The 26,538-nt window shown below is 41.8% G+C and overlaps 5 protein-coding genes across 5 annotated transcripts; 2 read left to right on the top strand and 3 right to left on the bottom strand.

Moving 5' to 3' along the window:
- Nucleotides 1-1,122: 1,122 nt before the first annotated feature.
- LOC307033842 (uncharacterized protein) lies at nt 1,123-6,066 on the bottom strand. Its single transcript, XM_079672477.1, has 9 exons — nt 5,783-6,066; nt 4,997-5,110; nt 3,231-4,904; nt 2,597-2,696; nt 2,367-2,515; nt 2,164-2,276; nt 1,993-2,082; nt 1,786-1,908; nt 1,123-1,692 (listed from the first exon to the last, which is right to left on the bottom strand). The coding sequence occupies exons 1-9, from the start codon at nt 5,835-5,837 to the stop codon at nt 1,492-1,494; spliced, it is 2,619 nt and encodes an 872-aa protein (XP_079528603.1). The 5' UTR covers nt 5,838-6,066; the 3' UTR covers nt 1,123-1,491.
- A 237-nt stretch (nt 6,067-6,303) lies between these two features.
- Nucleotides 6,304-8,042, top strand: LOC307034457 (glutamine amidotransferase-like class 1 domain-containing protein 3, mitochondrial). The gene is made up of 5 exons (XM_079673292.1): nt 6,304-6,435; nt 6,853-6,965; nt 7,144-7,315; nt 7,409-7,610; nt 7,702-8,042. Exons 2-5 carry the CDS (start codon nt 6,858-6,860, stop codon nt 7,892-7,894), a joined length of 675 nt encoding a protein of 224 aa, XP_079529418.1. The 5' UTR covers nt 6,304-6,435; nt 6,853-6,857; the 3' UTR covers nt 7,895-8,042.
- A 690-nt stretch (nt 8,043-8,732) lies between these two features.
- On the bottom strand, nt 8,733-16,004 carry LOC307034310 (uncharacterized protein). Its single transcript, XM_079673083.1, has 4 exons — nt 14,860-16,004; nt 9,134-9,269; nt 8,958-9,062; nt 8,733-8,865 (listed from the first exon to the last, which is right to left on the bottom strand). The coding sequence occupies exons 2-4, from the start codon at nt 9,254-9,256 to the stop codon at nt 8,773-8,775; spliced, it is 321 nt and encodes a 106-aa protein (XP_079529209.1). The 5' UTR covers nt 9,257-9,269; nt 14,860-16,004; the 3' UTR covers nt 8,733-8,772.
- On the top strand, nt 11,227-23,332 carry LOC307033020 (glyoxalase domain-containing protein 5-like; the record flags this gene model as incomplete). The annotated part of the gene is made up of 6 exons (XM_079671290.1): nt 11,227-11,244; nt 12,248-12,390; nt 13,041-13,164; nt 13,704-13,859; nt 16,055-16,210; nt 16,377-23,332. The coding sequence occupies 6 exons, from the start codon at nt 11,227-11,229 to the stop codon at nt 16,509-16,511; spliced, it is 732 nt and encodes a 243-aa protein (XP_079527416.1). The 3' UTR covers nt 16,512-23,332.
- On the bottom strand, nt 23,282-25,870 carry LOC307033019 (60 kDa heat shock protein, mitochondrial-like; the record flags this gene model as incomplete). Its single annotated transcript, XM_079671289.1, has 2 exons — nt 23,282-24,610; nt 25,835-25,870. 2 exons carry the CDS (start codon nt 25,868-25,870, stop codon nt 23,282-23,284), a joined length of 1,365 nt encoding a protein of 454 aa, XP_079527415.1.
- Between the last annotated feature and the right edge of the window lie 668 nt (nt 25,871-26,538).

Genomic DNA, 26,538 nt, shown 5'->3' with positions numbered 1-26,538 from the left:
CAGCGAATTTTTATGGAATGGAAAAAAGCCAAGAATTGCTCTGAAAAAACTCTTTGCCCCAAGAGATAGCTGTGGACTGGGCCTCCCTAATATGGAATTATACAACATAGCATTTTAAATTAATAAAATAGCAAGACACTGGACCAATTATGGGTTTAACCCTGGGTGGGTGATGATGGAAGGGGCACTTGCAGCACCGGCTAAGGTCGTATTTTCAAACAAAGTAAATGTAAACCCCTGTGTGGGTTTACCTTGGGTGAGTTTTGGCTTTAAAAGTCCTCTATTATACGGTTTTTCCTCAATATATGGTCTCAGATATATAAAAACCATATCTCTGAAGTGTTTGGCTCCAAATACCAAACATCATTCATTGCAGCATCCCATAATCCCCTCTTTTTCAGCCCTGATTCAAAAGTACTGATTCTCTGTCTGTTACTTTAGATGAAAAAAGGAGAAATTCCCCACGCCCCTCTGGGAGATATTTGGTTAAAAAAACACAATGGTGCTCTAGGAGGAGATTCAGGTGATAAGGGGGGGTGGTTACCTTGGTTGGTGATTGGCTAATGGTTACACAAGCCAAAACATCGTTATGACATCATAAAGAGGCCAAAAACCGAATCAGCTCATTTTCAGACAGGTTTTTACATAAATGGATCAGGTCAAAAAGTTAGTTTTTTTCCTGAAACTTTCAGAATCTCCGAATGTGAGGGGACACATGTTTATGTATAAAATACATGAAAAAGAGGTTTTGTGCTTTTCAAATGATGGGTATTATAGATGTGTTGTATTGCATTGATCTATCCATAATAATCAATTTTCAACTGAAGGCATGATCTGACTTTTTCAGATAAACATTCATCATTGAGTCGTCCAACATATTGTTACTATGTATGAACATATATGTGTTCTCTTTGGATTAGTTTAACCTAATTTTGGAACAAAGCTAATTTTAATTGACAGATTAGATAAATAATATGTTTGTATATTTATGTGATTTTGATTATTATGTATTTATATTTCATATTGCCCATAATGAGATGTTGTAATACTTTCAGGAGACTTTAATATTCAACAGAGAAAAACACAAATCAATATTCTGCTAAAAATATTTAAAAATAAAACTCCTTTGGAAATAATTTAATGAAGCCTATCATTTATCATGAAAGTGAATATACACAGTACATTCATGTATTTAAGATACTTCAAATTTGTGAGAAAAATGTAAGATTTTTTTATAATACATACAATACACACATTTAAGTTACCCAGCTAGATAAGTGACATTAGTGTCTGTGTGCATACCACTATAGAAATGACACACCAATATGCATCATTCAGATAAACAGACCAGCATAATACAGACATCAGAACATCAATCAAACAACACCATAGCAACTATTGCATGTCCATCTGTGCATGGATTTTACATTTAAATACATTTGAATAAAAATGTCATTTGGCAACATTTGTTATAGTGCATTGGTGCTATGACTAATTTCTAAGGACTGGACTTTGTTCAGGTGCAACTGTGGATGGTTTAGAGTTTCCGCTTCCTCTTCCTGACTCTGCTGCGTCTTCCATTATGAAACTTTTGTCCCTTTGTATATCAGACAGATGTATGTCATCTTCGAAAGCAGGGTTTGTCTGCCCATGTCTGTGCCGCATCTGAACCTCCTCAAAGATTTGAAGAACCTTTAAAGCACAAACATAAGCCGCAGGTATTAGAATAGGCATGCACTAAATTGAAATTGTGTATTAGAACTAAATGCATATAACCAACATTACCTTAGATTTAGGAATGAGACCCACTCTGAAGAAACCAATATGTCCTGTCTCGATCTTAGTGCAGTCGACCACAGTGGAGGCAATGTTCTCTGGGGAGGGTCCGTCACACAGCACTCCATCAACCTAACAATGCAAAAAGCACATGTAGTTTACTGGAAAATAAAATAACGTACCAGGCCTCTTATATTAATATAATATTGTCTTGACCTTTTTTCCCAGCTTGGCGTAAACTTGGTTGTGGTGAGTCGTGTCTGCCTCGCCTGTAGGGTTGGCTGAGGTTACAGCGATGGGCCCCACCTGCAAGAAAAAAAGTTGTTGTTTTAAACAAAAGGCCTGCTGACTAGTTTCACACACATTTTGAATGATTCATTCCCTTACCATATTAATGAGGTGTGTGGCCACAGAGCAATCTGGGTTTCTGATGGCAATGCTTTGTGGAGTCCCTATGTGTTTGGCAGCATCCCCTAAACCAAAAGTGTCCATCCACGGGCCTGTGTGAGCCGAAAAACCAACGTAAACCCCCGTCATGAGGCACCAACATAGGCACACACACTAATATGCATACATGAAGGCACACTTACCTCTGAGTATTACCATGCTGATCGAGGAGGGCCAGGCAGCCTCCATGAAGTCCAGCAGCAGAGGGCTCAGCAGGTGTCGCACCGGCTCCAGCTGCTTGATGGAGGAGATCCACAGAGACATGGGCCGGTCCTCGGCCTGCTTCTTCACCCTGGAGTCAAACACAGCAATTAAAGAGTAATCAAATCAAATCAATAAATGAATGTAGATCAAATCTAAAAGGGAAACTCACTTATAAGCTTTGATAACTGCGTCTGGCCTGTTGCAAGCTGCCACCAACACATAGACGGTGTCAGTAGGCATTCCACATATGCCCCCATTTTTCATGATTTCTACAGATGGTAAAAGAGGAAAAGTAACGGCAAGTATGTAAACAACTTTTTTAACTCACAGAACGACCATTTGTATATCAAATATTCTCACTGTGTTACATTGTATTGTAGATTTGTTTTAACTCATTTATCAAGTTTTTTGTTAACTACCTTTTTCACTAAAACTTTACTATTTTTGCATAAAGACTCTTGCACTTGCACTGATGCATTACTCGACTCATATAATTCCAAAGTGTTTTAACTATAGTACACAGTATTAATGCCTGTGTTTGAGAAGTAATGAGCATAGGACTGGATACATGAGAGTTTAACTATACTGCACAAGTTGTGTTAAAGAACTTATGCTGTGATATAGTTTTCCTGAGGTTGAACCTCTATTTACTTGAATTCACTACAGTTTTTCTCCATTTATTGATTCTTCGTTCACCATGAAGGCATGCAAGAAAAGCAAAGTCTTCAAGGTTTAAGGTTTGATAATAATTGATACACAAATGCTAATCTTTATGGAGAAGTATCACTTTTGAAGATTCTCACCGGCAATCTGCTGGACGGATGAGGCCTTGCGGGCCGGTACATGCGGACAGACATCTGCGCCTCCTCCAACCCCACTCAGCTTCACTAAAGGTTTTCCTAAGGGCATCTGGGGGGACTGGAAGGTGCTGTTGAAAATGTGTGCCAGGAAACAATAAAAACTGACCAGACCAAAGATGATGGTGACTCCAATGTCATAACCATAAGGCAGTGAGCCTACGGCATCCAGCAAGAAGCTTATAAGGATGAGCTGGAAGGTGAGGGCATAAACAAACCAGGCGACATTTAGAAACAACGCCGCGACCGTCACTAAACAGTTAAACAGCATGAAGCTTATGATCCCGACAGCCACAAGGAAGCCTCTGGTTTCACCGTACAGGCCGCCATATCGGGTCAACCCCCACACTGCCCACATCACCCCGTACAGAGTAAAAACTGTGCTTTCAAAGGTTTTACCTCGAGCAAAAGCTACTGCGCCGCAGAGCAGCTGGAGCACGCCGCCAGCCACCACCACCCAGGGCAGAACCAGCACAGACAGAGGGTTTCTGTCACCAACTGTGGCTGTGACAGCAAAAGCAGCCAGCACACTGCAGGCATGGCCCAACACCTCTGCATCTGCATACTTGGAGTAGCCCAGGTGAGGAGCATGTAGCTCTTTATCATGGGCTCTGAGAGTGAGGCCCTGAATCCTGGCTACTAAGGCCTTGAAACAGCCCTGGCCTGTGGGAATCATTGTAGTCGAGACCATATTGAATGTGGTAATTAAAAGCATGCCGGCAGAGAGTACAAATATAGCTCCCTGTACACCCTGTGTGCCTCCTTGGAAGAAGCCTTGAGGCTGGGCAGCGATGGCGATACAATAAGCTGCAAAGAATAACTGGTAGAGCCCCTCCACCAGGCTCTTCTGACAGCTGAACACAGCCAGGATGGAGAAGAGCACGGAGAAGACAGCAGGGAAGGGAGCAGGGGAGAAAGGCTGAATTGAGTAGAATGATAGAAGAGCACTGTAGCCCTCGGCAAATCTCAGAATAGCAGTGAAGCTGTAAAAAGTGGCAGCAAGTGTGTCCATGGCTCTGTAGAAGAGGACACACATGCCAAGCTGAAAGACTCCAGCCGTCCACAGCCAGGGGACATGACCGACGGAGAGCCGGGGGACCACGCCCAACAGAGGACAGGCTAACACTGAGGCGGAGAGCAGGTTCATCACCAGACACACTGACACTGCATCACTACACTGATTCTGCTCAGTTTCCAGATCAGATTTTTTCTTCAGGCCTGTTCCCGGAGGCTCCACTTTACCATGAGTGATGATGGACAGCAGACGTCCAAATCCAAAGTAAACACCAACGAGACAGACAAGAAGGTAGTTGGCAGCTGTAGCAGACTGACCAAAGCCTACAGCTGACAAACCAGCGATTTGATGGGCACATGCTAAGCTAATGCAGAAAGCTATGAGGAAAAGCACTGCTTTCTTCACTGCTATTGCCACGCCACCTATGATGAGCAGAGCTAAGGTGAATGCTGCCAGGCCCGGGACCAGAGAGGCTCTCAGCTCTGAGGGCTGCAGCACCCCCTGCCCCACCAGGATGTGCACCAGACCGGACCCACACCACAGGGCAGAGACAGTCAGACACACAGAGGAAAACAGCTGGGCGTGGGACAGGCTGCGACAGATCCCTTAAGGAAGAGTAAACAGAGGAGAGGAAGACCGTTAGCTTACCCAATAACAAGTTAACCATTGATTCAGTTATGTAATAAACAAAACCAACCTGCATAGGCTAAGAGGACTGCAATGATGAGGAGCAGAATCCCCAGTGCAGTATGGGGGATGAAGTCTTTAACAGGCGAGCTGGCATAGTCGTTCACCAAAAGCAGGAGAGAACCTGTAAGTAAGATGAAAACATGATCCTTCTTACTCTGACATATTTTCAATTTTTTTATTAAAATACACTTGATGCACTGTGAAAAAAGTAATAAATTAGAGTCAGAGATACTAATCTTTACACGATTAAATAAAACAAATGCCAAACTTATTCAATTCAAGTTTATTTATATAGCCCAATATCTCAAATCATATTTGTCTCAGAGGGCTTCACAAATCAACAAACACAATTGACATTGTAAAAGCAATGTAAAAACAGGATACAAGATAAATGTGAAAATACCAATTAAAAGAGGTACTTAACACAATGACACAAATACAGTTAGAGTACAATAATTAAAATTCCATAAAACGAAGGGTCCATGTGGATGTTTAAAAGGGGGTTTAAAACCAGTCCTAACTGTAAGCTGTAGGCTACCAAAATGTCACTTTAATTTTTTTGTTTTAGCAAAGATTACCGTTTAAAGTAATTGCATTTATGTTTTAAAAACAACGGATTGGTTTCTGATATAAATATTTGGCAACTCGTTTTTTCCTCCTAACTTTTCAAAACTTAAAAATGTTTTACAAAAGGATTTCACTGAATTCAATCCAACAATTCATGATTAGTAATGATAAATAACAGTAGACAAGCAGCAAGTACAACTACCGCAATAAAAACATCGTTACTAACCTCCAGAGATGCCCAGTATGCCGACGGACTCATGCAGAGAGTGGGGGTGAGCCATAGCGGAGTACAGCTCTGAGCACGTAAAGCTGCTTTATACAGCTGCGTGTGACGTCAGCACGCAAACTCCTGATCTTCCCCTCACCGGGAAATGCCGAGACAGGTGCGTCACAGACAGTCAAAGAAGACAAATAGGCTACTCAAATGAATTATTCCGCTGAAAATACGTCCTAAAAACATCTTTATATTCTTTTATATATTCATTTCAAACTCATGTTGATATTAACAACCAATAGGTGATTTTTGTTTGGCTTAATGTATGTTTTAGTAAATTACCTAATGCATCTTTATCCATCAAATAATTATCACATTTTTATTTTTAGTGTATGCAAACCTGTCAAAATCGTTTCATATAGTAATTTAAATATTCCTAAATGTTCCCCATTGTTGTGCATTGAAATCTGAGAGGGATGACTCTGCATTTTACCTTAAAAGGTAACTGAGTCATCCATCAGGTTCCTGGTTACCTTAATCCCACCCTTTTGGACAGCAGTGTGGGAGGAGACAGGCACGATATAAAGACTCTGCTTCAGATTACAGCCTCACACCTCTCTGCTGAACTGCTCCATTACACACAGCCTAACCTGCACGTATACAAGGTGAGATATATCACTGTCTTCTCTTCTGCTATCTAAGCTTAACCTTAAGCGTATTCCTTATATTTTTAGGAACCAACACATGTTGATTTTAGACTATATTTGTATACATGAATGTAAAGTAGCACTGCAAAATGCATTGAGAGATGTTGAAATGCTTAAAAAGTGTCTTAGACATATTCATTTTACAGTGCTGCTCATTAATTCAGACTCTTCCTGTAACTCGTGCCCACTGGTCTCAACAACAGTGTAACCTGGCAGCAGCAGCTCTCCCTCTGTCCCCGTGCATTATTATGTCAACAAGTGCAACAGGTGGCACTGCAGCAGATCTCTGCATGTGTGATAGGGAAACAAACAGAAATGTTTAAACAAGGGTTAGACCCATTTGATAAATGTAAGTGCTTTATGTGTGTTTCACAGGAACCATGGCAAAGCGTGTTGCAGTTATTCTCTCAGGCTGCGGAGTCTATGACGGCACAGAGGTCCACGAGGCCTCTGCTGTCCTCGTACATCTGAGTCGAGCTGGAGCCAAAGTAAGGGCAAGAAAAGAAGAGAAGTAAATGTACTAGAGTGTATTCATTTGTTTTTGGTCCTATTAAGAAGGACTGCAGTTTTCAGTTTGACGTTTTTGTTCTTTTAGTAAGTGGTTCATGTATTATAACAACCCTAAAGAGATCCCACAGTCCTCAGAGTCTACTTTCTTCATTTCAGGTGCAGATGTTTGCTCCAAACACAGAGCAGATGCATGTTGTCAACCACTGTGAGGGGAAACCCACAGAGGAGAAAAGAAACGTCCTGCAGGAAAGTGCTCGCATTGCCAGAGGTGACGTGACTGATCTGGCCAAGTTGGAAGTTTCAGCCTTCGATGCCGTCATCATCCCAGGTTAGGCTGCAATAAATAAATGCTGCAGAGAACAATATCTCATATTTCTCTCTATTTTATTTAATTATTCGTTTTTGTTCTGTTGTCTTCCAGGGGGCTTTGGTGTGGCAAAGAACCTGAGTGACTGGGCAGTGAAGAACAAGGACTGCACCGTGCAGCCACATCTGGAAAAGCTCCTCAAGGCTTTCCACAAGGCTGGAAAGCCGATGGGCATGTGCTGCATCTCCCCCGTCCTCGCTGCCAAAATCCTGCCCGGCTGTGAGCTCACTGTGGGACAGGACAAGGAGTGTGAAAAGTGTGTGACACAGTTTGGCTTTATCAAATGTCTTTGCATATAAAGAGAAAATTATCTACACTTCTAAATTTTCTTTCTCATTTATCTCCAGGTGGCCGTACGCTCAGACCGCAGGCGCTATGAAGGAAATGGGCTGCAAACACGTCAACACAGATGTGGAGAAAGCTCACGTTGATGTTAAAAACAAGCTGGTCACCACCTCTGCATTCATGTGCAATGCTCCTATTCATAATGTTTTTGATGGAATAGGGGTCATGGTTAAAGAGACACTGAAGCTGGCCTAAGAGGTCACTGATTACACACTGCATGGTTGTGATTGAAAACCTATTGTGACTTTCTATACAAACACGGGGTTCAATATAAAGTTATAGCAGTGATGTCTGTGTTGTGTTGTTTTGATATTTTTAATAAAATGCACTCTTCGAATTACAATCTTGAGTTTTCTCTTCTTTTAAAGCAATGAACATTTTGGTCCACTCCACAATATTTTTCATACTTTGAATAGTGCTTGTACTTCACATTTTTCTCTTCACAGTCAGATTAATTTTAAGCCCACATATAGGCCTGAGATACCTGTGGTTTTCCCCTTTACAACACGTTAGCCATCAAAATCAGCATTGAGCTGCATGAAAAGGGGCAATAAGCATTTTACACACCAAAAATGTAAATATTAAGTTAATCTATGAATGTAATGTTGGCACTGGTAAACCTTTATTCTAGTATGTAGTAGAACCAGAAAAAAACCCTAAAAACAAATGGCTGTACAATGTTATATTCTGAATATCATTGTGTAACATTGTGTCTACTTTTGTGTTTTATAAAGAAAACCTTGAAGTGGAACAGTTCTTTGGGTAAGAGATAACACGTTAATTGAGTCCAGTCCGGTTTAAGGACAATCTCTAGGGAATCTAATTCACCTGAATCAAATGTAAGGTATTAAATCACTGAAGGTGCCTGATTTTATTTATAGATCATTTACAGATTTCCCTCTAAAACAAGCTGAGTATATATAGAGGAAGTGTTGGATTAAAAAAAGAAAAAAGAAATACCTCCATTTTGGATAATATTTCAATACTCCATTGATGAATCTTTACTTATGATGTCTTTCATATTTGTATTTGGGTTGAACTGAGATGTAATGAGTGACGAGTGAAAGTGTTTTCTAATGTTTCTTTTTAATGTCGGAGAAATGATTGAAGCGATCCGATCCACAGGCCAACATTGTTGCAGCAAATTTCCTGGGACGATCAGGATCCTATCAGCAACATAAAAAACAAGATCAACACACAGTACAAGTCTTTGAAATGATAATGAAATATAGCAATACATCTACCATGTTGGTCTCACCTGGGTGGGATGTGCACAGGTGGGAACATAACGGATCACAAGCCCACAGCGCCTTCTCTGGGATGTGTTGGCATCACTGGCATGAACCAGGAGTCCATCATGAATCTGTGAAAACAAATCCTAATTAATTCACCTTCTTTAATTCAAGCCTAGCACTGCACAATAAATACACTCACAGACATCTGGCCAGCTAACAGAGGGCAGAACACAGCCTCATCAGTCTGCAGCAGCTCCTCTGGGATCTCCTGGTTGACTGACAGCATGTTTCCAGGTCGGGTGGCCTGGCGGTGGGGTAACATGCCGGCGCAGTGGCTACCCACAGGGCACAGAGAGAAAAAGTTACACCCTATTTACAGAGGTGGGAAGTAGTGGAGTACAAATACTTCGTTACTGTACTTAAATACATTTTTCTGGTATCAGTACTTCACTCCACTAATTATTTTTCTGACGACTTTTTACTTTCTACTTCTTACATTCTAAAAACAGAAGATTAAGGTCAAGTTGGCGGCAATTACTCTCTATTAGAGCATCCCTAAATTGACTGTTGCACCAATTTGAGGTATACACACAGCAGAATTATTTAAAGATTGTGATGTCCAAAGGTTGTAGGACATTGATTGGTTTGCCATTTACAGTGTGACGTGTACTTTCATTTTCTTGTTCACCAGAAAGAAACAACTCTTTTGGAGTGGCATATACCATGAAAGGTTAAAAAAAAGAATGTTGTACAGACATAAGGGAAAGATAAATCCACCTAGGCTACCTTATCAAAGTGTGAGTTTTATTTTGGAATCATATAGTAGCTTTATTTTCTTGATCATTAAAAATGCAGTAGCAGTAATACCAGAAATTAGGGGTGTCTCTATATTGGTAGTAGATATTGGGTTGATATTAAGTTGTCGGCATGTGAATTTTCCCAACTTAAAAATACTATACTAATAGGCATGACATGTCGAAATATTTAGATATACTTTCTTTTGCTTTCTTCATCCATATGTAAAAGATTGTTTGCTTTTTGTTGTACAACTATGATTTCACAATCGGTTTGTCCTGTCATCCATTATCTACAGATCTGATCCTTTTTATTTTTACACATTGGGTTGTCTTTAATTATTGACCAATGAAGTAAGTTATCTAAGTTGTTTTTCGCATAGATTGAAATGACCACACATTCACTTGAACTGTCAACTCAGCCAGAATAGATCTCTTTACACGGAGGTCCAACTTAAGTTATTAACCCAAAGAGTTGAGTTTCAGACGCCAACTAATTCTGAAAACATTCACACTATTTTCCTTCTGTCTTAACAAGGCTCCAGTAGAAAGTCGTAATGCTTGCCTCCTTCTACCCCATGAGCAGATGCTCCATATCAGTGTGCAATACATGCTTAAGTGAGAGTAAAATATGTTGAAGTTATTTTTATTTTATTTAGAAGTTCTGTAGGTTTTAATAGCACTGTCGATGAACAGGAACACTGGCTAAAGGAGTAATGGGCATCACAATGAATGCCATCCTGTCACGTGTCTTGTTCCACTGTTTGATGTCTTTGCCACAATTATTACTTCCCTCTGTGGGACAGAAGAGTTTGAATGCAAGACGTTGTCATGGTTATATACCATAAACATGTAAATGAAATGTATATTCCCTCTTAGGCCATTCCTTAGTCTTGGCCTTGTTCTGTGTCACCCAGTGCAGTATGTTAACTGGGTGTTAAATGAAACTAACCGCTGAATTAAACATGTTGATATGCTACAAAATGCATTAGCAGGTATGCATTCTGTACACTTACTTTGCTGCTTGGTAATTTTATTCTGCATTCACGTGCACACAATAATTATATTATTACTTTTACCTTATATATTAAACCGTCTAAATATACTTTTATTTTCATGTTTGTTTTGATATGACGAGTTGAGATGTTCATTGATATGTTTCTCATACCGCTTTATATTTGGTTTCTAACATTTTTTAATCCAAGGAAAAATCATGACTTTAATGATGGTGTGGAGTGGAAGCAGAGCATGGTTTGTGTTACCTTTAATGTCCAGACCATAACATATTACACACATTGTGCATATTACACAATACAAAATATCTTTGTTTATGATGCATTTGGTAGTGGTGGAACAAATAATCATGTTTTACTTCAGTACTAATGCCACAGTGCCCCAGAATGTAACAAGTAAAAGCATTACAAATTATACAAATTAGGAGTACAAAAGTGGTTCCATTAATATTGAATTAAAGTACCAAAAGTCCTTCCTAGGCAGAATGGTCCATGAGTCTTTTGTACATAATGTAATTTAATAATTGACTCATTGATGTGGATAATGTGTATTTCACATTGCCAAAGAGATTGTGCATTTGACTAAGGGATTAACTGGACTCATCTATCCATAATATTACAATATATTTGTAGTTGGTTAGATTTTTGTACAATAGGAGTATAGTAGTAACTAGTGAGTTACTACTATACTATATAGTATAGTAGTAATAGTAATAGTAGTATAATAGTAACTTAATTTATCAAATTAAAATAAAAGTGTATAATATTTTCCTCAAAGCTGTGGGCCTAGTAAAGAAGAATAAAGTACCATAACATAGAAAACCTTAAGTTAAGAACAAATAACTCCTATTTGAACTTAAATACACTAGTTTATTACTTTCCACCACTGGCGTTTGGTCTCTGCATCTGTGAAAGTGTGTAAGTACTAGCACCGCCTACTGGAAGATTTGTGAAAATCCAATGTAAAACTTGATAGACGTTTTTTATTTGTTCATTGGTGTCTTTTCGATAGAGACGTACTCCGTGAAAGTCTGTTAGTGAAAGGTTGTAGTTATCAAAGTTTGTTAATGCCTCTCTTCAGCATGGGCGGGGAAGGGGGGTGCTGAGGGCGCTGCAGCACCCCCTAGCGGCAGGCAGGGGGTGCGGAGCTCCCCTGTCTGAATTATTATTTGACGGTTTTAGCTGCTCCCGCTGTGCATAATCTGTGTAATATGTAGCCAATAAATTCCAAATTGTTGGTAAAATAATATTTTGGCCTGCCCCGAATGTTTTTTCTGTAGCCCCGGACAATTCTACCTCAATAATATAATACATTAACCGTGCTTTACGTGAACTTCATCAAGACACTAGAAAGGACGGCAGGACTGTCATTTCCCGTGTTCAGTGAATGCAACAGAGGCAAGACACCAGACCAATCAGAGAGTTGCATGGAAATAAAGTGTGCTTGTGTCATTCAAGCTCGCGGCTCTGTGTGTGCGGAAATAGCGCATTTAGTGTGTGTGAGAGAGGGGGAGAGAGAGAGGTACCGGTGCCAGCAGCAGGGACCGTGTTGTTAGCATCTGGTTAGCTAGCTGCACTAACGGACATACGGAGCTGTTTGTTCCACAACAAGCTGGAGGAGAGCTCTCCTCTCAGACTGAGGGGCTCAGGTGAGCTAAAGGACTCTCTGAGTGTTTAGATAGTTAACTTTAGTCTAAGTTATCTCAGTGGGTCTCAAATGGTTTGGTAAAAGATTATTCAAAAGATTATTTCCGCGGCACACCTTCATATGATCATTATAGTTATAAAAAAAGTAAGAGAATAAAGGAAAAACAGTTATGAAATACTATATGGCAGTAAAACAAGAATACAGTTTGAAAGGGGAGTGATTTGTAAAATATCCATAAAGAAAAAGAACATCTGCTTACAGTTGTGTTTCATCTGGGTGTTGAGAGATGTATCAATAGATCTCTTAATGTTGGTCTCAAAGTGCACCAGATTGATGCTTTTAACTTCAATATTTAAAATATTATTATTATTATTATATTTAAATATTTAAAATCTTCCAGGGGGAGCATCCCCCCGGACCCCCCTAGAGGAGGTGAGGTCCACTCCCCACTCGTAAAAAATAGCACTTTACCCCTGCCTATATGCCGTGAGCTGATTATCGAGCCTTCATTGTAACAGTCGCGGGTTTACTGTGTGTTTGCGTGTGGGGAGTTTTTTTGTGCGTGCTCTATAGTGCCCGTAATAGTGTTCACTGGAGTCCAGCACCTCAGCACCCCCACTCAAAATACCTTCCCGCGCCTCTGCTCTTCAGTGTCGGCCAGTTCCAGCTGGTTCACACACAGAGGTGCAACGACAAGGAAGTGCTCCAACCCGCCGACCTCCAGCTGCGGACAGCTGGAGGTCGTTTCTTTTACTTTCAGAGGAACGTTTTAAAGGTACTTTATTGAGATTATCTGCTAATTTAACCGCTAAATGTATTCCCACTACTTACCACTCGCGTCTCACTTTGTAAAGGCAGAAGTACCAGCAGTTAAGACTTCCCTTTAGATAATTCGGTATGTTAATAACCGAAAAATAGGTTCATACAATAGACTGTTAAATTATTATGATGATATGATTGTTAAACGTGTTGCTGGTCTACATCAATGTTTTGCTAAACCCACCTTTCTGGTCCTTACAGTGTGCCATAGGCTACATTGTCACCACACTGCGGCGCTGTTTCTGATATAAAATGTTTTTATTGCACAGTCAAAAAGGTACATAAAACATACAAATGAAATGCCCAGATAATTTATTTTAATGTATGGCTTTTTTCAATTTTACAATATGTCACATTTTTGTATTATTTTGTTTATAAATGTAGCCAATATAGAATGTTTTATTAATCTTGAATAGCATTAACCCAGCTCTGTCCATGCCATCAACATAAAGTTGTTGTTTAATCCCTAGAATGTATTTGTTTTATCTCTTACAGCAGGTCTCCATCCAAACACTTGGCTTTGTCAGGTTCAAAACAAGTTGTCCTGTTGAAGTGAGCCGTCTGGATCATTTGGTTCTGACTGTGAAAAGTGTGCCAGACACCATCAACTTTTATACCTCAGTCCTGGGCATGGAAGTCATCACTTTCAAGGTTTGCAATGTGCTTTTTAAATGTAAATGTTGTGGTGACTCTAGTTAACCATAATTCACTTTTGGGTCACATTTCCTACACGGACGTGGTTTAGCGTAACACCAGATATATAGGTTGCCAAGCTAGAGCTAGCAACGCACTCTAACTTGACTCTCCTCACTGAGTACCTGTCTGATACTACTATTGCTTGATGGAAAATAAAGAGGCGAAATCCCTTCTAAATACTCCGCCTCCGACTCCTTCTTACCGGCACTACAATGTACTATTATTATTTGTGTTCAGGGGCGGACTGGCCATCGGGACGCTCGGGACGAATCCCGATGGGCCGTTACTGAAGTGGGCCGGTCGGACGATGTGGGCCGGCCGTTAACCTGCAGGGCTCGACATTATAAATGGCTCGCTGGCCCGGAAGCACTATTTAGACACCCCGGGCAAGCATAACGTACTCTCCACTTGCCCGCTCGGGCCACTAAAAATATTGCTTTAAAAGAATTGTCCTGTGGTATCGGTATTTTGACTAGCAATTTAGTTAAATTGTTTCGTTTGTCAACGCTACAACATAGAGTTCCGTGAGTCGGTTGTCGTTGTTGGGTGAAAAGCAAACAGCTGTTTGCTGCGGAGCGCAGCGCGAGCAGGCTCCCGTGAGCGGGAGCGCGCTCCTTCACTACAGACTATCGCGCCACCTAACCATTGGCCAAAATGTTTTTAATACCAGCGGTAACCGGCCAAGCGCCGGGCAAAAAACAATCTTCAAATAAAAGAAAGTTACCAGAGGAGTTAAAGGAGAGTGACAGGGAGCATGAGAAGAAGAGGGAGAGAAAGTTTCAGCCAGCTTGATTGAACTTTGGCTTCTAGTGGTGCAGTGACGCGTCCTAAAAACCTTTTTTATAATCTATCGATTAGATTTATGATTTGAACATTATAAAAGTAGGGTAGACATGTGGAGATTATCCGGCTGAACAAAACGTGCATTTATCTAACAGGTTTGTTTTCCACAGACCTTATTTCCAGCTATTTTCCTGAGAAATCCCATTGCTTTTGTCGAGGGAACCAGCAGCTTACTTCCTGGTTTAGGACGCGTCACTGGCTGCACCTCTCAATATGATGCCAATATAAACAAGGTCTTCTGTCGGCTCTGTACATCAATGCCGACCTATGCTGACAAGTAAGTGAAGAGTAGACAATATAAAGGTATTGGCGAAATGTCCCAGCAGTTTAGGATAATGAAGGGTCTATCAAATCAATTACATAGCCATTACATGTCTAACTCCTAATGACAGGAAGGTAGAAAGTGCATTATACAAATAATAATAATACTCATAATAATAGCAGACATTTTTTAACAATGACCACAATATCATTATTTTAATAAACCAAATATGAACAATTGAGGAAAATGAGGAAGAACTGATTATTCAAATGTTGTAGTACAAGTAGTAATGTAGTTTGTGCATAAATTACTATTGCAACAAAGGTGTTAATTTTCTTCATTATTAGTCGATTTTTTTTTGGACGAATGCTCCGGGCCATTGGTTACAATGGTGGGGCCAGTGATAATATAATGCCAGTGGCATTTTACCATGCATTTTACCCTTAATGTCTACCTCTACGGTAAGTCACTAGCACCACGGTGGGCCGCCGGTACGGAAGTGGGCCGATCGAGAGTCCCGGGCTGATTTGTAGTTCCAGTCCGCCCCTGTTTGTGTTAGTAGTAATGGTTGTAGTAGTAGCAGTAGTAGTAGTAGCAGGTAGTAGTAATGGTTGTAGTAGTATCAGTAATTAATAGTATTAGCAGGTTAGGGTTAGGCATACTCATAGTAAATCAGATTAAGTATTGCTAATTAATTGAATATAGTTTATGCAATATCTTCATTCGCGATTTTAACATAACTGTACAATTTATATTCTTATTCATTTCAAATAGACACCACTATAACATAACCCCATTCCCCTCCTGGGGATCAATTTAGTGTTAATAATTATAATCATTTAATGTGTCAGTATTATCATTATCCATGCATTGTTTATGTAATGATTAGTTAAGTTGAAATACTGTCTGCTTTTGGTTTGAGAGAACATCCACTAGATGGCAGGCTTTGACTGTATGTCAGCTGAGAGTGTCTCTACTGTTATGTAGTCCCACAATGAGCTGCTTTGAGCTTTCCCACATCACCTGCTCTCTCTGCGTTTTCAAGGGAGATCGTAAGGCCCTGGGTTTTGGGCAGCAGAAGTTTAACCTTCACCAGTTGGGTCAGGAGTTTGAGCCCAAAGCCAAGCATCCAACGTCAGGCTCTGCGGACCTGTGCCTCATCACCAAAACCCCCCTCGCTACAGCGGCTTCACATCTGAAGGTTTCCTACAGACTCTCTTGAATTAATAACGCCAATTTAAATATTTTAAGATGGTTACATCTTTAAAGCCACGGGACTTTAGTTGTCTGTGCATCACATTTTCTCACCGTTCTGGGTGTCTCTGAAATGCTCAGCGTCAATTGCTGTTGTCTCTTCTTCTCTGCAGGTCTGTGGGGTGGAGATAGAGGAGGGACCGGTGGAGAGGAGTGGAGCTGTGGGACCCATCACGTCTCTGTACTTCAGAGATCCAGACCACAACCTCATCGAAGTTTCAAACTATAACCAGTCGACTCCAGAGTGATCCACTAAGTACAACTAGAAAATGCATTTCCTCCTGAAAATACATGCGAATGCTGTAAACTGTGTACATTTGTTGCTGAATGTAGCTGAAAATGCAGAAAAAGCTGAATATTTTATTAGCTGAATGGTCTCTGTAGCTGCTTTTAGCTACAAAAACCAAGTAAGTTTGTCGCTGAACTTAGCGGAGAAATGCAGAAAAGTGAAATGATTTGAATCAAAATTGTTACAGCTCAAACGCATTGCAATGACTTTGTTGAAAACTTGAAAGTGATATGTTAAACTGGAAGAGTAGGACAAATAGTGAAGAAGCTTAATATTTAAAATAAAAGGTTTAAAAAAGGTATAAACAACTAAATGTATAGCCTCAATGTCCTGAAATAGCTGAATAATTTTATACTTGAATGGTTTCTGTAGCAGAAAGTAGGCTGAAGGAGTTAGATATTACATTTAAGTAGTAGTGAATTCATGTGTATAAAGCAGCAGAATATTTAAACTGCAACATTTTGAACTAAAACCATACGTCACCAATAATTTATAAAATATGTGGAACATGTTGACGTCAGTATGAAGTCTCCATCAGACAGAAAATAATAGGCTGAGACAGTGTTTAAACTCCAGTCTGTTTGTCAGGGTTTGTTTCTGTGCTGAGCACCTAATCATAACAGCTAATCATAACACCTGTGTGTGAGCCCAGCGAACAAAGGTTTCCATGGTGAGGACGTTATCAAACACCTGTGTACATGAGCCCAGAGATCAAAGGTTTCCATGGAGATGTGCTGTGAAAGGAGACCCTTTCCACTGTTCTGAATTAGACATAAACCTCTTACATAAACTATAGTTTAAAAACGGTAGATGCTTTTTTGTAAAATGTCAACGCGCGAAGCATGTCAAGGACCCTGAGTGTCTGAAGTGTGCTTTTTGTGCACTTTCGGGTCAATAATGTGGCATTTTTGGCAGATTTACTAAAGGTGTGCAGCTGCTGCTCTGAGGATAGATCAGGCTGAATTTACAATGGGCCTTAATGGAGACATATTGAAAGTTCCTGTCACTTCATGCCCTCAAGAGGCATTTTGTGAAAAAAGAAATTTGGCGAATTTCACGCTCTCCTCAGCTGTGACATCACACACTCTGAGCTTTAACGAGCTGCGCAATAGAGTGCCACAGTGACGCGTCCTAATACCCGGAAGTAAGTTAGCATTTTACCACTTCCGGTTCCTTCGTCAAAAAGCAATGCAATTTCTCCATAGGAATTTGGAAAGTAGTTCGAAATAAGGTCTGTGGTTGACACAAATTGAAGAGACGGATCACATTTTGCTATACGACATTAAATACATCAGCAGTGACCCCACTGGTGATTTTTGAAGGGTTTTCCTGTCTGAAAAACGATGGTTGTTAAGATGTGGCTGAATAGGAACACAGAAGTTGTCGAGGCCGTTGTAGCCTACGTCATTACACCGAACATGTAAACACTCCTGCTAAGTTTGTTTTTCCCTGTGTTTTGCTTGAAAGCAAGTACCTGCCTCCTGCAAACTGTTAAAACCAACACATTCTCACTCCCAACTCGGCCTATGTTGACGTTATGTCAGTCCTGACGGACTCCAAAAGTCAGACACTATACAATCAAACAAATAAATAAACACAAGGATAATTGTGTGATTGTGTGGTTTAGAAAATAATAAAAGATTAGAAGGAAAAAACGATGAAACAATACAGATTTCTGAGCCCCTACTCTCCCCCTAACTGGCAGCAACAAAATTGACATTATTCAATTAAAATAAAGAAGTAAACACAATAAGTGTGGCTTGATATTGAGTTACGAAAAAAAGGTTGATGAACGCTGTGAGACTCCCTGATAGTTGAAACACGACGCTAAAGGGCCCCCCCTTGCGTTGGAAGGTGACGACAGGGACCCTGACATAACGTCAACATAGGCCGAGTTGGGAGTGAGAATGTGTTGTTAAAACAAATGCTTCAACTTGTGCAATTTTGAATCTGTATTTTTTAATATGGATCTTAAAGGTCCCATGTCATGCTTTCGGGTTATTACCTGTCCCCTTGTGTGTTATGAAGGTTTTTATGCATGTAAACGGTCTGCGGATTCAAAAACCCTCAAAGTACACTCTGTAGGGAGTAAAACTCTAACACATAAAAGACCTCCCCAAAACGCCTCGTTGGAGATTTTTCATTTTCCATTGTTTACTTCCTGGGTACTGTGACGTGGGGATACCCAGAGAAACCAAAGTGAGTTTGGAAAATTGCACGGTATAAACATATTTCAGTAGACCTCAACAATGGAATTATGATCAGTAGAAATGGCCATGACATGGGACCTTTAAGTTGGCGTGACGTTGAAGCAGCGACCCTGCTGTAGTTTGTTTATAGCATAACCTTTAGCATTTTGCTTCTGGCGATTAGATTTATGATTCGAAAATTATAAAAGTAGGGTAGACATGTGGATATTATCTGGCTGAACAAAACGTGATCCGTCTCTTAATGTGTGTTGAAAAGGAATCTAGCTTCGATACAACCAATGTTGATACCTAGGCCGAACTCCGTTGCTGATAAGGCTCCGGTGAATGGCCGTCCAATCTTTTTAGGGCTTCAAAACCCCCCAGAATCTACACGCAAGATCAACGTAATCTGCTTAGGGGGTGTTTACAACGTGGCCTCTAACACCACGCTGCCCGTCGTATCACTTATTTCAGGCACTAAAGCGTCGGTCTCCGACCACCAGGATAGCAAAACGGTGTGTATGGTGTAGTAGGTGTTGGTGGGCTTGTAGAACCCCAGAGCAGTATCAAAACTGCCCCTGGAGGAGAATCCCTCTGTTAATGGGAGACTCCCTGGTAATTAGGGCAGCTTCAGAACCCAAAGTCCCTAACCCCACCCTCTCTTGATCCCCAAATATATCAATCAAAACAATGCAAATGTAATATCAAACACAGCCAGAGTCAAACATCAATATCACAGCAGTGACATCACCAGCCAGAGTCAAATATTCAATATCAAAGCAGTGATATTACCACATCAGCAGAGCATATGTCAAATTCCCCTTAAACAATTTAAATCCAAATTATCACCAAGAGAGCCAGGAGTTTGGGTCGAAGTGTACAAAGTACAAACCGGATTTATTAAGGTTTTAACAAAAATTGAGGATTAAAAAGAATCCTTAAAAAATAATAAAGACACCAAGTCAAAATACAATAGCAATAGGTTCACAAGTCAAGTCCTCAAGCCGTCTAAAAGAGCCCGAGCCCAGGCCCAGGCCCAGGCCCAGGCCCGGGCCCAGGGCTTGGGCCTCAGAAAACTTCCCCCAAGAAGCCTCCAAGAAGCCTCGTTTCTTCTTCTCCATTCTTCTTTATAGTCTTCTTCCTCCTCCTTCTCTTTGTCAGGTGGTCTCCCCCTTTCTCTCTTTCAGTCAGAAGGAGGTCACAACTGTTCAACTTTTAATTACTGAACATTAAAAAATATAAGGTTTAAAAATAAAACAAGTACAAACTTACAGTCATGATATGTAATTTTAAAGAGAGGGAATATGAACATTTTTCATGAAAACAGAACACATTGTCAATGTCATGTTTTAGAATCAAGTTATTTTCTTTAAACATTTCAATATCATATATGCAAACTTTATAATTTAATTCATTAACAGAGATTTAATTTATTAACAGATACAAATATGGGCAGCTTGTCTCGATTCGCTGGCCCAGGAAGTTGATTTGAATCTGTGCGTAGGTCGCCTGCATCCTGTGCCTCATTGTCTTAATGGTTTAAGACACCATAAGGTGTCAAAAACCACAAGCGCCTTCTCTGCATGGTAGCTGGAACTTTTACGCTTTTATTGCACCATCTAGAATGTGTGTGTGTATAGGTCAAAAGTTCAGGATGTTCTGTTTAGTTTCACATGCCTGGTTTCATATGCCTGAAACAACAAAGAAGGAAACATACATCCTTCCATTCACAGCCAATTTAGCATCTTTTTATCAATGGTAAGCTTAATAGAGGTAGGTGAGGTAAAGGTCAGATCTGACACGGCCACTTACACAGAAGAACTGTCAACAGTGTCAACCACAGACCTTATTTCGAGCTATTTTCCAAAATCCTATGGAGAAATTGCATTGTTTTTTTGTCGAAGGAACCGGATGGAGTTTACTTCCGGGTTTTAGGACGCGTCACTGTGGCACTCTATACACACTAATGTTAAAATCTGAAATGGGCTTCTTTACCAAGCTCCAAACTAAGTTAAATATCTCAAAAAGTGTAAAACATATCAAAGATCTGAAGAACAACTTTTATAGCTGAATGTCTTGCGATCATTTTAAAGGAATAAAGTCTCTAGTTGAAAGTATGTGGAAGGAGTAGCATTTGGTGAAAAGTGTAGGTAAAAGAGGATTTGAAGTTTCCTCCCATTGAGTTCCATGTTAAAGAAAGAGTTTAAAAAGCTAAATATTTCAAAAAGTATAACATATTTTGAAAAGGTTGAACATTTCCCATCATGTGCTGAAAAGGCTGAATATTTTTGATATTTGAATGGTTCCTGTAGCTGAAAGTAGGCTGAAGTTATTCAACAGCAAAAATATTGGTTGAAATAATAATAATAATAAGATTAAAGAACAGAAGAACTATAGTGGAAAGCTGTTGCACAGCATTTACACTAATTAGAGTTTAGCTGTGAAGTGTGAGAACCCCAATTACTGTTCTTAAACAACACAGCACTATTTTCAGAGAGCAGTTGGCTGTGTAGACGGACTGGTTCTGTGTAACTCTGCTGATCAGTTGTTGCTATTATAATTATGTGTAGACTAGAATATGTGATCACACATTTTGTTGTTATACTTTGTAAAGAAAAACTGACTGCAAAAATGATTGCTTATTTTAGAGGAAAATAAAGGATCTGCCATGTACCTTAGGCTCTGGTTTTTCTGCTTTTTGCCACCATCTAAATAACTCTGTAGACCAGGGGTGTCAAATGATAGTTACGGCTGTAACTAAGGTTCTATGAGTCCCGGATGACCGCCAGAGGCGATGCTTTAGCACTGGATATATCCATCGCATGCATGCGCAGTTTGAGTACCTAATAACAACAAAGTCACCTGTGACCCATGTGACGACGGCTATATAGGCTGGCGTCATTAGCAGATCGGTTCCCAGAATCTTCTCGCGAGCACACAATAATTCTGAGTGATAGGAAACTCTGGCGGTCATCCGGGACTCATAGAACCGTAGTTACAGCCGTAACTATCGTTCTATTTTCAAGCTGCACAGCCCGAAGCTCTGGCACGTTGACATGGCGTGCACCCTCCTGGGCAGACCATCTTGCCCGGCCCACGTGGAAGTAGGCATCCCTCAAGTCCACGGTTGCGAACCACTCCCCCTATGCATGTGCTGTGGTCAGCATATGGAATGGCAGCACCTTCAGGAACGGCCAGACTGAGCTGGAGGAAGTTGTGACGAGGAGAGGTGCCACCTCTGTAGGCCAAAGCAGAGGGGGGCAGCGGTCATGGCCGTCCTCGGGCTCAAGAGAAGCCATACAGGCGCTACATGAATAGGCCATTCTGTAGGTAGCCGGATGCAGCGTACCCGGGAGCAGGTGCGAGAACACAGCCTTCCCCAGCTACCTGCTGAACGGAAAGAGTAGAGTAATGCTCCTACTTGCCGAACACAAAGAGGGATGTAACTACACCCACGTTACCGACAGAGGGAGTGTTAGAGACATTTTTTCTGTGTTGACAATGAGTGTATTATTTTCTTATTAATTTAGATCTTAATATATTCTTTCCATTTATGTATTAGTACCAAATTAATTATTCGGAGAAAAACTTTGATTTACTGCGAGCCACACCTGTGATATAAGGAAGGGGTGGGACTGAGCGTGAGGAGGAAATTGTCTCCAGCAATGAACGGGGAATTGGAACAGTCTTTGACCTCACGTTACACTGATCATTTTGTTTATTTTGTTTGTTTAAATATATGGAAGCAAATAAATGTTTTTTAACGTGTGAGTCAAGAAGCGCATCCCTGTTGAAGTGGCACAGTTTTAGATATCACACAAGAATGGGCCACGACATATACCTCATTCACACCAACGGTGTTTCAGGGCCGGTTCGGAGCTGGAGCTTGAAAAGCACCGGGTTTTCCTCTTCACACCGCAGCGGAGCAGCCTCTTAGCTCCGGAATCCGGTTCATTTCGAGCACCAAAATATTGTCCGGCCAGAGCAAAAGCACCGCATACGTCACGCTTACGTCGAGGCGGGGTCAGGGGCAGGGGCGGGATAGACGTTTTATCCAGTTTGTACACAACGATGGAGAAACTTAACAAGCAGCAGTGGTCCACTGAAGAGACCAGCTACCTAATGGGAATCTGGTCTTCGGAAGATGTACAGAGGAAGCTGGAGCACAATCGGCCATTGTTGTTGTTGTCGGTGTGAGCTGTGAGGGGTTTCGGCGCAGTTTGGCTTTATGAAAGCAGGCACCAAATGGTCACATCATGACGCAAACGATGACGCAATGACGCAGCACCAGTCGGACTCTAGGCAGTGTGAAAAGAGCCGGAGCTAAACCGAAGAACCGGTTCTGAACCTGAAAAGCTCTAGAACGGAGCTTGAACCGGAGTTGCGTTGGTGTGAATGAGGTATGAGTCAAAGACTCCGGACCGCTGGAATAACTGATGTTAAGGCATAACCGGGCAGCGACAGCAGTGACACTGCCCTCTAGTGGCCGGCGATAAACTCTTCATCCCCCCCAGACCGGAAAGCTATGGGCCGGAATAGGTTAACGGTCTGAATCCCGTATCCAGCTGCCAGACTCGGGCTCGTAACGTGCAGGCGGCCTCCTCACGCGGCCCAGCCGAGTCGGCTGGGGCAGCGTTGGCAGCGTTGGCAGCGTTGGCAGCGTTGGCAGCGTTGGCAGCGTTGGCAGCGTTGGCAGCGTCGGCGGCGACTGCGGCACCGGGAGCGGTGCACCCAGGAAGGCACCCGTAGGAACAGTGAGGTCAGAGTTGGCCGTGGGGATGGAGTCCAGGCAGGGGATGCAGCGCAGCAGAGCGCAGCCGCCGCCCGGCACGATGCCCTCCTCCACCGCCGCCCGCGTGGCGTTCAGAGCGTCCGTCACACGGTCCTTCGTCTCGTTCACCTCCACGTCACTCGTTCCTCCAATCTTGAGCACGGCCACTCCGTCAGAGAGCTTGGCAAGCCTCTCGTTGAGCTTCTCCTTCTCGTAGTCGCTGGTGCAGTTCTCCAGCTGCTCGATGATCTCAGCTGCTCGTCTGTCTATGTCAGCGGTGCTGCCGCCGCCCTTCAGCAGCAGGCAGTCGTCTTTGGTGATCTGAACCTCGCCCACCTTACCGAAGTCATGAGCCTGGATGTCCTCCAGAGCCAGACCCACAGCATCGTCTCCAAACACGGTTCCTCCGTTAGCGACGGCCATGTCCCTCAGCTGGTTCTTCCTGTTGTCTCCAAACCCTGGAGCCTTAACAGCCACAACCTGGAGCCCCACCTTCAGCCTGTTGAGCACCAGGGTGCTGAGCGCCTCTCCGTCCACATCCTCAGCCACGATCACCAGAGGTTTGCGGTTCTGGTTGGCGAGCTCCAGAGCGGGAACGATGCTCTGCACGGTGGAGATCTTCTTCTCGCTCAGCAGAATGTAGGCGTCCTGGAACTCGAACTTCTGACCTTTGGCAGAGTTGATGAAGTAAGGGGAGATGTATCCGCGGTCAAACTTCATTCCCTCGATGATCTCCAGCTTGTCGTGCAGGGTCTTCCCGTCCTTGACAGTGATGAATCCCTTGCGGCCGACTTTCTTCATGGCGTTGGAGATGATGGTACCGATCTCCACGTCTCCGTTGGCTGAGATTGTGGCAACCTGTGCGATCTCCTCGGGCGTGGTGACCGGCTTGGAGAGGTTCTTCAGCTCCTTGATGACGGTCTCCACAGCCATCATGACTCCTCTGCGGATCTCCACGGGGTTGGCTCCCTTGCTGATGATGTCGAAGCCCTCCTTGGCGATGGCGCGGGCGAGCACGGTGGCGGTGGTGTTGCCGTCATGAAGAAACACACTCCTCAATGTAAGTTTCGGTAATTTATTGACAAGGATGACGACACCCTGAAACAGAGTAATACAGCAAGATAAGCTGACAAAGTATTACATCCATGCAATTTAATCAACACAAATATATACCACGAAACAGAGTATAGTAGTATAATAGTATAATATATATATAGTATAATATATAGTATAATATAATAGTGGAAACAGTCTTACATGAATGAGTGGACGAACGTCTCAACTTGAGGCGGAGTGAATGAACAATGTTTGAACTAAAATGGCCGCTCGGCACTACCGGGTCAGAGCACGGCATAACCGGGCAGCGACAGCAGTGACACTGCCCTCTAGTGGCCGGCGATAAACTCTTCAATTAACTCTTAAACCAGAAGAAAGATATTAAAGATGATCGGGATGTGGATATATGCTGGATGCCTGCCAAGATAAAAGGAAACGGAATGGAGCAGAGAGAAATGTTTGTGACGACGCAATGTTTGGATTAAAGTGCGGATTGAATGATCAAAATAATTGATAAAGTATTATCCTAAGGACAAGGAAATGATGTCATGATGGCTGAAGAACCTGATAAAATAGACAATGAGTTAAAGACTCTCAGTGCGAAGCGCAGAGGGAAACTGGGCGCGTGCACGCGCAAACTGAATGAACTCAGACCACTGCTTGCTGATATTGGAAATAGTGAAAGAGTGTTACGAGGTGTGGAACAATTAAAAGTGACTCTGGATGAATTTAAAGATGCTCATGCTGCTGTCCAAATGCTTTTACCTTCTGAAATAGAGGAAAATGAGACGTTGGACTGGTATGAGCCCAAAATGGAAACATTTGAGAATTTCCTAAAGGAAGTGGAATCATGGAACACTTTCCCACCAGACCCTCAGCTGCTTGTTAATCCTCATGATAGTATCTCCAATGTATCCAATGAGCTTAGGATATCAAAATGTTCAAAACAAACAAGACAATCTGCAACTTCAATAGCCTCAGCTCATCTTAAAGTAGCCACGGAGAAAGCTGCATTACAAGCACGGATGTCCACATTAAAACGAAAACAGGCAATGGAAATGAAGAAAAACAGATTACGAGCTGAATTGGAGAGAATGGAACTGGAGGATCATATCGCCGAATCTGAAGCCAAATTAAAGGTGTTTGACAGTTTTTATGTGGGCCCTGAAAGACATTCTACAGTACAGGAAAGAGATGGAATGAATGAATATTTGACAAGACACATTGCTAAAACATCACTTCACAGATTACCCAGAGCTCAAATACCTGCACTTGCATTAGATCCCTCTGAACCAGCTCCATTGTTGGGCCCGAGAACATCAGAGCCACCAAAGAGTGAAAGTTCTGAGGAATCAGACTCTAGTAGTTATAGTAAAGATTTGATAACTGTGATCCAGAGGCAAAATGATATTGCAGATTTACTAATGTTACATCAGAAGCAATCCTCACTTCCCTCCAGACAAATACCTGTATTTGATGGTGACCCTTTAAGTTTCCAAACATTCATGCGAGCATTTAAACATGGCATTGAGAATAAAACTAGTTGTGATGATGATAGACTTTATTACCTTGAACTAGTGGCTAGTGGCCAACCTATGGAACTGGTGAGGAGCTGTTTTCACATGGAATCAGAGAGAGGTTATGCTGAGGCATGAAGACTTCTGAAAGTTCACTTTGGAGATGGATTGAAAATTGCAAATGCCTACAGTACATGGGGAACGCCCTCAACTGGAGCATGATTAAACCTGATGATGGAAAAGCATTACATGCATATGCCCTTTACCTGAGAGGATGCTGCAATGCTATGAAGGAACAAAAAAGCATGGAAGACCTGGACCTTGTATCTACTTTAAAGCTCATTGTGTCAAAACTGCCATACAAGCTGAAGGAGAAGTGGAGAAATACAGCATTGGAGCTTCTGGAACAAAACCAAAGAAGGGCCACATTCTCTGATCTTGTTGTGTTTATGG

This window comes from Notothenia rossii, assembly GCF_949606895.1.
Source record: "Notothenia rossii genome assembly, chromosome: 3".
Classification (NCBI taxonomy): domain Eukaryota; kingdom Metazoa; phylum Chordata; class Actinopteri; order Perciformes; family Nototheniidae; genus Notothenia; species Notothenia rossii.
The sequence above is the reverse complement of the archived record's forward strand: the minus strand, read 5'-3'. Positions and strand labels throughout refer to the sequence as shown.

What these genes read in the sequence shown, in the direction of transcription:
- LOC307033842 (XM_079672477.1), bottom strand. Translation starts at nt 5,837, where the DNA reads ATGGCTCACCCCCACTCTCTGCATGAGTCCGTCGGCATACTGGGCATC. An exon ending in GCAGTTATCAAAGCTTATAA is followed by an intron (nt 2,516 to 2,596) that starts GTGAGTTTCCCT and finishes GTTTGACTCCAG; the next exon opens with GGTGAAGAAGCAGGCCGAGG. An exon ending in CAGCATGGTAATACTCAGAG is followed by an intron (nt 2,277 to 2,366) that starts GTAAGTGTGCCT and finishes CGGCTCACACAG; the next exon opens with GCCCGTGGATGGACACTTTT.
- LOC307034457 (XM_079673292.1), top strand. Translation starts at nt 6,858, where the DNA reads ATGGCAAAGCGTGTTGCAGTTATTCTCTCAGGCTGCGGAGTCTATGAC. An exon ending in TGAGTCGAGCTGGAGCCAAA is followed by an intron (nt 6,966 to 7,143) that starts GTAAGGGCAAGA and finishes TCTTCATTTCAG; the next exon opens with GTGCAGATGTTTGCTCCAAA. An exon ending in CGATGCCGTCATCATCCCAG is followed by an intron (nt 7,316 to 7,408) that starts GTTAGGCTGCAA and finishes GTTGTCTTCCAG; the next exon opens with GGGGCTTTGGTGTGGCAAAG.
- LOC307034310 (XM_079673083.1), bottom strand. Translation starts at nt 9,256, where the DNA reads ATGTTACCCCACCGCCAGGCCACCCGACCTGGAAACATGCTGTCAGTC. An exon ending in TGTTAGCTGGCCAGATGTCT is followed by an intron (nt 9,063 to 9,133) that starts GTGAGTGTATTT and finishes TTGTTTTCACAG; the next exon opens with ATTCATGATGGACTCCTGGT. An exon ending in CCTGTGCACATCCCACCCAG is followed by an intron (nt 8,866 to 8,957) that starts GTGAGACCAACA and finishes TGTTGCTGATAG; the next exon opens with GATCCTGATCGTCCCAGGAA.